Source organism: Rhynchophorus ferrugineus, unplaced genomic scaffold, assembly GCF_030347505.1.
Source record: "Rhynchophorus ferrugineus isolate W39M unplaced genomic scaffold, kcgeb_rfMv2 rfM7, whole genome shotgun sequence".
In the NCBI taxonomy this organism is placed as follows: domain Eukaryota; kingdom Metazoa; phylum Arthropoda; class Insecta; order Coleoptera; family Curculionidae; genus Rhynchophorus; species Rhynchophorus ferrugineus.
Window position 1 is genome coordinate 33,605,225 of NW_027472586.1, and position 12,338 is coordinate 33,617,562.

The 12,338-nt window shown below is 31.3% G+C and overlaps 1 protein-coding gene across 1 annotated transcript; it reads right to left on the bottom strand.

Annotated features, from left to right (window-relative positions):
• Window positions 1–1,408: 1,408 nt before the first annotated feature.
• Window positions 1,409–10,722, bottom strand: LOC143199829 (retinol dehydrogenase 11). Its single transcript, XM_076409952.1, has 4 exons — window positions 10,439–10,722; window positions 7,384–7,707; window positions 1,813–2,141; window positions 1,409–1,756 (listed from the first exon to the last, which is right to left on the bottom strand). The coding sequence occupies exons 1-4, from the start codon at window positions 10,620–10,622 to the stop codon at window positions 1,556–1,558; spliced, it is 1,038 nt and encodes a 345-aa protein (XP_076266067.1). The 5' UTR covers window positions 10,623–10,722; the 3' UTR covers window positions 1,409–1,555.
• Between the last annotated feature and the right edge of the window lie 1,616 nt (window positions 10,723–12,338).

Genomic DNA, 12,338 nt, shown 5'->3' on the forward strand with positions numbered 1-12,338 from the left:
AATATTTGTAGATATTTAATACTATTTTCTTAAGTGATTAATACTGTTAAACTAAATTTTATTGCTATTAGAACTAAAATAAATTTGCTTGAAGAGAACCACAAAGCACGAGCATTATGATTCAGGCTGTAAATTCTTGATCGTTTCAGCTTCTGACACAGATATAGATTTTAAATAAAAAATAAGTTTAAAGCAGTTACAACAATTAAAATTGATGTAACATAAAATGACTGATTGTAATTTTCATATTCAACAGGATGGCTAAGATTTAAGTGCAGGGTATAATATTTCTTTTTTTATTTCTTTAAAAAATGATTCCTATAAATAAGTAAAATATTCTTTTATTAAGATTAGATAGCTTCTAGATGTTACTTCTGATATAGTTGCACAGAATGAAAAGCAAAATATTATGGGAAGGGACCAATCAATTCAAAATAGGTAATAATTAATAGCTAATTTTGAAAAAATTAAATAGCTAAATGAAAAAAAAATTATTTTTATGGAATTAAATGGAGCTTGTTAAAATAGCGTTGCCTTTATTGCCATAAAAAACCGTAAATATAAAAATTTAGTATATTTCTATATAAAATTGAGTTTACAAATATTTGTTTAAGTGACATCTAGTAATGAAAATGCGAAAAATGAGTGTAAACAACCGTTTAACAAATTAACTTAACATAAAATAGTATATTTCCATTTAGAATTATTGAATGATTCAGAATATACAGACTCCAACTATGAAACGCTCAAAATGAACAAACTAATAAACCCATGATTACAACAGCTTGAGGCCAGGAGTCTTTTGTTGAATGCAGGAGACTTTTTGTGCTCTTAATATGATGTATTTATCCAACTGCAGAACCATTATCCATCGCTAAAGTAATCTAGAGGAAAACAACGAAAGCAAAAACCATTACTCCTATTAGGTACCATTTTTTGGATAAAGAATCTCGAATTAAAAAGCAATTAGCTGCAAGACGTATTGGGCGAAAACCCAACATAAAGTCTCAAAGAACTTGATTGAACAAATTTAATGTCATTGATAACATACATTTACTTGAGTGACTGACTGTAACTGAAATATAATGTCTGAAAATATAATTTTAAGTTATTCCAACATGGCAGCTTGAAAGTAATGAAAACAAAGTCTACTACAGCAATTCTACACGCAAAAAGTTATGGTCTTGTCCGGTTGTCTTGCCATCCAACCAAATACGAAATAAAACAAAATTTATTTTAATGTATTATTTTATAATTAATAGTACTTTATATGTTAAAAAAGTGTAAAAATAGAGCAAACACAGCAACATTCTCGATATAAATAATCATCTGAAAACAAACAATAACTCTCAAACATATTCAATACAACATAAAACAAAAGTTACTATCAAATACTACCAAATTACTAAAACATCAAGAAGTGAATACGTTTCCTGAATCAGTGGCTAAACTATATAACTATATATAGTAAAAAAGCATATTATTCAAATAAATATTAATAAATAAAATGAGAGAGGAAACCTACGAAAGCTTCTAAGTTTTAGATTATGGTAGCTCACTCAGCCTTCAACTTCTCTGCGGGTTTAAGACCGACAAGTTCCTCGCTTTTATCCCAGATGGCGTCGGCGAACTTCTTGTTCCAGGTGCCGGGTGGCGTAGGGAACATTCTGCAATCCCAGAAGTGTTTTCCAGTGACGTCTTTCAGTTTATTGCATAAGGCGAGATGAAGGATAGTTTGAGCGCCTTCTTCAACATTCTAAAAGAGTCATCAGTAAAATTATGTAGAATGAGCCAAATTTGTTTCCATCTTACCTTTCCATAAGCAAACAGCACTACGGCTCTGAGTACTTTAAACAAGGAGTTCAATCCAATAAACCTAACTGACTTTAAGGAGACATCGACGTTTACCATGCCTGGGTGTAGAGAATTGGAAACAACGCCGCTGTCTTTCAGTCTTTCGGCAAAACCATTAGCTGAGATGATATTACACAACTTGGAGTTGCCATATAGAAGGAAACTGCGGTACAGAGATACTGGATGGCCAGATGGGTAATTAAGGTTATCAGTTGTGAGATCGCTGACAAAAGCGCATGCCGAGCTGACGAATATGATTCGGCTTGGTGCAGATTTCTTCAGTAAATCTGAAAAATAATAACAATCAATAACAATCCATAATGGTATTAAAAATTAAAACATTCTGTTCAACATTAACAAATTAACAGAGAAACTGAGCGAGGAGCATACATTAAATTAGGTTCAAAATGTTTATTTTTAAGTTACTCCAATAGTAGTCCAGTAGGTCTAATAGTCCAACAGAGATCCCATACTACTGAGATTGATTGAATAAATAACTGTTTTCTATATATCTAATAGGTGATAACTGTTTTTATATCATCGCTCGAGATACAAATGTGTTGAGATATCTCAGCAATTCTATAGAATTTTGAAGAATCAAACGTAATGTTGAATTTTAATCTACTTATCTATTTAATCTAAATGGATGCTAATACATTTCGCTGACTTTAAATGACGAATTGGATATAATGTCTATCCTTTTGCGTCATAACATAAAATTAAGCTACTTTACCTACTCCACCTTGTGTTATATTATAGCTATATAAATATATAAATTAGATATATATATATATATATATATATAAATTAGCTATATATATATACATATATATATATATATATATATATATATATATATATATATATATATATGAAAGATAGGTGTTTGTATAGCAATATTTGTAGTTGTTGATATCTGACGACCTAGTACGTTTTCGAAAGTGATCAAATCTTAACCTAAAAAAAATCAATCTAATGACAGAGGCGGGAAGTTAAGTTCGGTTATCAATGTAGTCAAAGAATTACATACATTCTAAGAGTATATGGCGTAGTAGGTTATGTAGACCAACAGGAAGGGTAAATCTGTAAAATGATATTAATCAATAACAATCTTCATTGTTTCAATGAGGGCTGAACTATATTAAAGTAGGTTCAAAGGGTAGGTTATTTCTTTTTTTAATTACCGTTAAGACTGTGTGTTAGCCGTAGGTGTCATGGTCTATAGGTGTCAATGGTATAACAGTTTTTTTTTCTTTTATTTGATAAACTGCTTTTGTTTCATTATTCGAGAAACAACGTTTATACTTAATTTTTGATTTTGATCCAATAAAATTTTGACCAGATTTCACAGTATCCAAATTTCTGCCAATCGAAAGGGGGGCCGAGAAATGTCGAGGACTTTAATTAACGAATTGTATATGCCCCAAGTAACCCTCCAAGAGCTGTCATTTCGAGCCATAACACAAAACTATGGTGCCTTGGGACAGTCCACCTCGTATTGCTAAACATTCGAAATTTATTGTTCCTTGTTGTTCAATTCTGAAGATTTGATTTGAAATATGCGATGATAATATATTTATATATTGCATTGAAAACATCTGTGTAGTTTTTTTGCTAAGCTATATATCCAAATTTTGTACCTTGTGCTACGAGTAGAAAAATTGAACTCTGTTATTCTACCAACCTAAGCTGACACCAAATCAATAAACCACCATTAGGTTATTATCCTTTAATATTACTAAATAAAACCAAAGCATTAATATCTCAAAGTATTTTGGGAATACTCTGTAGTTTTCCCGATTATATTTACTATTTTATGCCTATATATCTTGTAAAACATAATTTTAAGACGTACTGTTAAAATATGACTTTGTCTCTAATTTGCTTGAGGATTTGTCTTATATCTTTCTATTTTCTTTTTTATGGTACGTGAGGATATCTTGCTCCTAATTTTTAGGGTTTTTTGTTTATATTGCTCAAGCTACACCCATTTTAAGGAAGATTGGTTTGATCTGGTTGGGGTCTAATTAAAGCCCTATCAATTACAGAATTCAAACCATATAATTTTGAAACTGTATTGGTAATGATATGATTGTATTTGAGAGATTCCTTATAAGCCTGATGCCCTAGTTTACCCTTGTTCTCTCTATTACAACTCCCGCTCTGAAGATCCAAACTGTAACGAATGCGAAACGTCGGCTTTAAAGGAAACTCTAACTTAATTGATTCCACTTTAGTCTACATTTCATAGGATTTAACTTTTCTTGTATATAGTTATGCTGTAAAAAAATTCAATAGTATAGAAATGCATTAAGTTTAACTTTTTATAACCAGTGAAACAATACTTTTTTCAAATTTTAACCTATTTTATGTTAGTTCGAATGTTAATTATGTTAAATGTTTCAAGAAAATCTGATTTTTATTTTAAACTAGCCCCGGCTTCGCACGAGTGCAATGCTGATACTAAATTAAATACACTACAGAAAAAATATGAACGTTGTATATAAAAACATAGCGGCCCGCTCCGACTTTGCACGGGCATAAAATATATATGCCTATGTCACTCAATGAAAACATGATTAAAATCGATCCAGTATTTTTGGTTCATTCATTACTGTCCTTGGCCTGCACGCATTAAATTTGGAGTAAAACAATTCCTCTTCCCCTATACTTACTATGAAGATTTCCTGCTATCTTTGGAATATCTAAATTCATACAATTTTTATTACGTTACACATTTTTAAACGCAAATTTTAAATTTGTAATATCTCCGAAAATATTTGTTTAATTTACATGCTGTAAAGAACCATATTGATCTATATTAATTGCACACTGTATTTAAGGTACTTAATTCGATAAGGATTAATGCCGTATTGTTTAAAATAGCTTCGTAAATAAGCCATTTTCTTACGTAAAAAGTAATCAATAAAAATGGTTAATGTGGGTTATCCCTAAAAGATAAACATATACCATTGCGGACTTTTTTGTAGACCTTTTTATGGTGTACAATACTGTAGTACATTAATTTGATCTAACTCGTAGGGTTAGGCAGCGTTTTTGCTAATTGCTAAATAAGCCTAAAAAAATAGGTTAATTTACGACATCACGTTAGAAACCTCTAAAATTAGCAATGTTGCCTTAGTATATTATGCATGTATTATACATATAAACTTTCCTCTTGAATCACTCTATCTATTGAAAAAAACCGCATCAAAATCCGTTGCGTAGTTTTAAAGTTTTAAGCGCACATAGGGATATAGGGACAGAAAAGGCGACTTTGTTTTATACTATGTAGTGATACGACATTTGCATTCTAAGAGACGAAATTTGCAATAAATGCCAGAACCGATGCTGTTACTCATAAAAAGTTGCAAAATGATGAAGAACATCCAAACCAGAATAAGAAATTCACGAAAGCTCGACACAAAATATTTTTATCGATTTTTTGCAAGGAAACAATTTCAAGGTCAAAATAGCGAATATCACTGACATGTTGAAGCGTTGGCGATCAAGTTTTTTTATTAACAAAAAATACATAAATAAACAACACACCTATGAATTATTATGGCAGATTTTAGTTCCAACTAGTGCCTAATGTCTATTAGTTATATTAGGTCAGGAAAAAAGTTCGGATGGACCTTCTCAGATATAGCTTATGTATAACCTTGGCCTTGGCAAGGCTTATTTCAACTTATTATATGTCTTAACGTCTTACGTTGTATGTCTTAAAGGTTATTTTAGGATATATTAAAAAAATATATTAATCGGTTAACTCCAATAGTTTCTGTGTCAGTGTACAACGTTGCTACTTCATGTGGGATCGAAAGTGAATCAGCTGAATCCTACCACATTTGTTTTTATCCAGAAATTGGTGTAAGTCATAGACTATTGCTAGTTCGCTTGCATATGATATAAGCATATGTACGATGTGCTCATATCTCCCACATCATGATGTTCTTTTATTGGTGTGCTTGCTACAATCTCAGTATATGCTATGTGCACCAACAGTCCAAGGGATCCTTGTACATGCCCACTACCTTTAACGAATCCCTTTTGGCTTTGAGGTTAGGTTGTAGCAGATGCATATTTATGTGAGGCTTAAATACAAATTTAATATTATGGTTATTTGGTATTCTCCCAACGAGGATTGTTCTTCCTTAAAGAGATGGGTGGTCTGCTACAGGAACTTTGTCGGTATTATATTTTTCTATTTCCCCTTTTTTTTTGAAAGGTGAGCATTGATTCTTATTGTTTATTTGGATGTTAGATAAATATTAAAGAAATGTTAAACAAGCTAGCTTAAGCAATACATTTGATGATTTTTATATTTCTCTACATAAAATAATACTTTCCAAATATTATTATCGAGTTACTCAATGTTTATAAACTGATTAATAGCTCAAAATAGCATTTTCAACATCCATTACCTTTGTTATTTCATTTTAATATATTAAATATATCGCTCAAAAATAGCCTAGAGAGCCAAAACACTCGACAGTATATTGCAAGACGTAAACCCAACTCAAACTCTCATATAACTATTAGAAAACTTAGCGGCTGATTGGTCAAATGTTGCCTTCCGTTATATTGTTTGAGTATCGCGGTATCATTGTTTGGTAGACAAAAAAGAGTTTTATACGACATATTGTGACTGGCGATGAAAAGTGTACCTACAGTACAAATGCAGTACAAAAAGGCATGAGTAGTCCAGGAGAGTCATTCACATCGACACCGAAGGACATTCACGGTCATTAACGTTTTGCTGAGCATATGGTGGAATCAGCAAGCTGTAGTCTATTGTAAGGTACTAAAACCGAATGAAAATGTTGCTGCAGATGACTGCTGACTGCACTGAACCACTTGAATAACGTATTGTTACAAAAATACCAAAAATAGCTAGTAATAAAAGCAAAATTATAATCTTTCATTATAACATTCAGCCATAGGTTACAGTAATTATAAAAATACACTATTGCAGCAACTTGAAGTTCTGCAGTGCGCCACAACAATCACCAGATGATGATGACTTACTCAGATCAAAGGAGTATTGGCACATGACCAGGAAGATGAGAAAAAGTAGAAAACGGTTAAAAATATTTAGATTAAAATACCTTGCAGCAATTTTTCTCAAAAAAAGAAAAAAATATGAAAGTGCATGCGAGCACCTAATAGACAAATAAAATGTAAATGCATGAAAGAATAAAAACATATATATTTTTACATCGTACTACCAGTAGAATTAGGTGATCTTATTTAAAACCATTGTTTATTAAAAAAATAAAAATTTAGAACTTTGGATAGAAGAATATAAAGAATATATAGAAATTAACAATATTTATAAGGTAACAAAGTAAATTCGTTTGCAAACTTAATGATCTTATTCCCTTAAATAATCTTGCCTGATATAGCAACTATATTCTCTGCCTCTTTTATATTCATCTTTTTGGTTAAGAAATATATCTATTCAAAAAATTTTGTTTGGCATTAAAAGGCAGTCATCGTAAATTCAAAAAATAAAATTATATTTACCTGTCAACAGATGAGTCAGCAAGAATGGTCCGAAATGATTGATCTGCATAGTCTTGTGCAACTGATCATCGGTATGTTTATTATCCGCCGATGAAGCTGCCGCGTTATTGATCAACACATCCAGTCTGTCTTCAGTTTCGTTGATATCTTTGGCGAACTTCCTCACGGAGCTTAAAGAAGCAAAATCTAATAGTTTAAACACTACGTTCTTGTTATGAGTCTTCTCGATTATCTTATCTCGGGCTTTGGTACCGTCAACATTGTCAGCGAGTATTACTCGCGCACCCCTAGATGCTAGTACTATGGCTGTTTGAAATCCTAACCCTAAAAAAAAGTTTATACTTTATGTTGCGTAAGTTTGGTGTATAATTAGACAAATAAATCAGATCTATAAGTTTCATCAAGATCAAAAAATGAGTATCGTCTAGAATTAAGGGGAAATGATGTCCTGTGTGTCCGAATAAGTTCCCAAATTTCCATTATCATTTTTGACTTCTAGAAGTTAGATTTAAAAGTCTGTTAAAATCATAACGTGATTAATAGACCACTCTTTCTTCTTCAGCAATCAGTTCTATTCCACAACGATTTATAAATTTATCTAGCCCTTCTGGAATTACCAATGAATCATATATGCCGCTAAAATATTTAATCAATGTTGATGGATGGCTACGCTTGGTTTTTATAATAGATTAATTTTTGCATCACAAGTTGTAACCTTATACAAAACTGTCTCTCTTAACTTCAAACCTTAAGAAAACTAATTTCCTTTCTCGTTAATTATTTAGATCGCATTCAGGCATACAATTTATAAATCAACTCTCATTGGCTGATAGTTCTTCAAGTATTTTAATGTAATTTCAGAAATTCATTCAATTCATTTACAAATCCATATTTATACATTTAAATTGTGCACACATTGTGCTAAAATGCTAAATGAATGAAGGATTAAATGAATTACTAAAATGCTACAAATAGTAGTTAACTACCCTCGGTACATTTAATACATTAACCAAATATAAATACAATATTTCTCTTTTATTTTAATATATGATTTTCCATCATATTATAAGTTAAATTTTTATTTATTTTTTGTTCCTATTTATTAATAATTAAATAATATATCTAATAATGTCTGATAATCACTATTAGACACATTTTATATTTATATATTTAAATGACTTTATAATTTTATTAATAAATATATAATTAATAGTGGAATGATAATTAACACATAAATAAAAAACCAGCAATTTATTTATAATTAACCTACATTACTAAGAACTTTATTAATTATTGAAACAAAAACACTTTTTATACTTAAAGAAACAATGCCATGTGTTCATATTAAGTCAGAATGGTGTCTTAGTAGAGTGAGACGTCTACAGAGAAAGGTTTAGTTTATGTTGGAATAGTTTTAAAACACCGATCTCGTTTTATGTCGCCGTTCATTACATTGCCATTTCTTTCCGTAAAATAAAATGGGTTTTAAAGTAAAATAAATGTTTGTTTCATTATTAAACCTTTCGCGTTCCATAACCGGAGTAGTCGGTAGGATTCAAGGGATATCATAAGGCTAAATGACTTATTAAGGAAAGAAGACAGGTTAACCCTGTATTGGCAAGCGTTCCGCAGTAACTCGAAACATTCTTAGATGTTGTTAAGTGGAGTTCGGGCAATAATATCGCAGCTGAGGCAAAAAGGCGACCAAAAAGGATTGAAGGTACTGAAAGACCTGTAACCACCTACCTTTTCAATTAGGAAACATTCAAGTTTTAAAAAACACCTATAGTCCACAAATTCAGCCGTAGACTATTAGAATTTGGAGTATCCAAAATTTGAGAAACAATTTCAAAAATCCGTGCAGGGTGTAACATGGAAATAACATTCGCAATTCGTTCCTTTAGTGTTATTTAGAAGACAATCAAAGAAAAACTCGCGGGTGAAAATACAGGCCATACTCACAAATAATCCTACTATAAGGAGGTGCTATATCACGCGACTAATACGATCCTAAAGTCTATAGTCTATAGTATTGATAAATAATAGTTTATTCTAATTATTACCACATTTTCTCTTAATTTTGATAATATCTTAAAATGTAATCTCATACATTTTCTATATATTGCATTATAACTTTTTAAACAGTTTCTGTGTAAATCAGACTGCTTCACCATTATAAAAATTACTACAAACTTCATAAATTAGTTATTTGTGCTAAGCAAAATAAAAAAAATGTAAAAACAAATGTTATACTTTACAGCAAATAACATTATCCGTATACTACTATCATTTCCTTTGCTAGAAAAACACTAAAGTAGTATTTAGAAAAATGTCTTAATATTTAATGTTATTTAATTTATTATTATTAATTATTTAATTTTTTATTTTTTTAATTTTCCAATTTTTTATTTTTTAATTTTTTTAATTATTTATTTTTATTAATAACATTTTAAATAATTTTTCTATGTAACAGATTACTTAAAAATAATATTCAACCTGACAGAAAATTTTTTGTTAGAGTTTAAAGTCTCCTTTTTGTCAACGAGGGTTTATCTGGAATGGACCTACAATTGGACGTGGGCTCCAAACCACGGTCCTCGGTACTAAGCCTACCGATAAGCAAATGAATAACTTGGAGATTATTCCAGAAGACATGTGGTTTTATTCAACCTGATTACTGGCGTGACTGAGATCATTTCTCTTATAGTGGTGTAAAATTGAGCTTTTAGCCCTGACTGAGTTCGTATTGCTAAACCATCCAAGGAAGTATCCAAAGTCAGTTTCTTGTGATTTTCCTCATCGACCTAACCAAGTAAAACAACAAGTTAATTCTGGTTAATTCAATATTCTGACATCAGGTTCTTACCACACCTCAAGTAGTTTTATTTTATTTCATTTAAAGTAAAATTTTCGTTCGATTTCATTCAAATGCAAAAATAAATATACATTCGAAAATACTAATCGTCCTATATAAATGTTACAGACTTACAGGTCAAATTTTAATATAATTAATGCCTTTTAAAAAATATAATACGACAAAAACATAAAACAATACCTGAAGTGCCACCGGTCACTAAAATCGTCTTGCCCACCAAGCATACCATACTTCTGCATCTCCCCACGGTGAATTTCTGGAACAGCTTCAGCACGATGAGAGCCAGAATGGGTAGCGAAGCCACCACTAGAGCCACCGCGACATACTTCAAATAAGCATAATAAAATGGGTACCCATAGGCCATCTTAACCGTGATCTTGCAACAACGAAAACGGTACTGGTACTGGACTCGAAGAGGTAACGCACTATTCTGAACGGGAACCGGCGAGAAGATGGAGAGAAAGCCGAGAAGAAAGTGGAACGGTACTTGTTACTGGCTGGAATCTTGACCTAGTGCAGCTCGGAAGAAGGTGCATACAAAGCGATACGGCGTACTAAAAATAACCGTTAGACTCGCTTGATATATCATTTTAAATGGTGTCGTTTTATTTAGATTGTTTTTTGCATTTAAAATTCGCGATTTCTCTGACGTTTTCTTTTTCTATTTCCATTTTCGAATTTGGCGAAGAGTGTTAGATTTACTAAAAAAAATCTGTCGGTCAGGCGACTTAGTGCGGGTGAAGCTACAATTATTATCAATAAAAAAATAGATGCCGGTTTTCCTAATTTTTTAAAAAATCTTCATATATATTAAAATCGGGTCATATAGACTGGAATTTACTGAAAAATACTGTGGAAATAGAAAATATCCGGTCAAAACTTTGACTTTAATATTCCTAGGAAAATATTAGGTGATCGTAACAGGTCAATTGAAAAGTCCCCGGTCTACCATAGTAAAACACATTTTTTTTGCAAAATTAGTTTTTTAATTCAACATAATTACCTTCAAGGGTAATACACTGATTATAGCGACCCTCCTACTTTTCAATACCATTTTTATAGTACGATTTGTTCTTTGCTTCAAAATAGGCATCAGTTTCGGAGATAACCTCTTCATTCAACGAAAATTTCTTCCCAACGAGCATTCTTTTAAGATCTCAGAACAGCAAATACTGGAAGCCATGTTTCCATTGTCACATATTGACGCAAACTCAGGTATATTACACTTGATCATCTTCAGATGCTACGAATCATCAACTCGTCGTTGTTTTTGGTCAAAAGTGGGCTCTCGCGGCACCCACTTTGCACAGAGCTTTCTCATACCCAAATATTCGTTAATTATATGATGTACACGTTCAGTTAATATCTCTAGAGTGTCTGCTATTTCATTCAATTTCAATTTACGGTCATTCAAAACCATTTTATGGATTTTTTAAATGTTTTTGTCGGTAACAAACTCTTTTAGCCGTCCACTACGTTCACCATTTTCGGTGCTTATTTCATCACGTCTTAGCATACTAATTCTTAATGGTTGATTTTCCTGCGGCAGTATCCGGAAACTCGGCATCATGCCAAGTTTTTGCTTCAACTGTATTTTTTCCCTTCAAAAAGCAATATTCTCTCAACACGCGAAATTCCTTTTTATCTATTTTTTTCACAATAATGCTTTGACAAAAATTGCTTCACTCAAAATGCTGTAATTCACAAAGTAATAATCCGACAGCTCTCAAATTTATACATCATACTATGTTTGTATCGTATCAATTGACCCCTCAACCAAAAAAATTGCGATGAGGCTTTAAAAGTTATAGAATATTTCACATTTCATTTTAATTACTATAGTGGAACCGAGAAAAAAATATTACCGTTTTTTAGCAGTAAATAAAGTTTCTTTTTGAATAAAATTTTTTCCGTGCCAAATTGTCAAGACATGTAATATGTGTTGACCTTAATTTCAATCTGATAAAGTAAATAAATGATGCTCTAACGGAACTATGTTTAAGATTTATACTAGGTTGTACAATAAGTTCTATCATTTCCGGATATATTGAATATAATTTTTAATATTAACTATAATTTT

Coding starts and splice junctions, on each gene's coding strand:
- LOC143199829 (XM_076409952.1), bottom strand. CDS start 10,622: ATGGCCTATGGGTACCCATTTTATTATGCTTATTTGAAGTATGTCGCG. Junction 7,708..10,438: donor AGTGACCGGTGGCACTTCAG/GTATTGTTTTAT, acceptor ACTTTTTTTTAG/GGTTAGGATTTCAAACAGCC. Junction 1,757..1,812: donor TGCTGTTTGCTTATGGAAAG/GTAAGATGGAAA, acceptor TGACTCTTTTAG/AATGTTGAAGAAGGCGCTCA.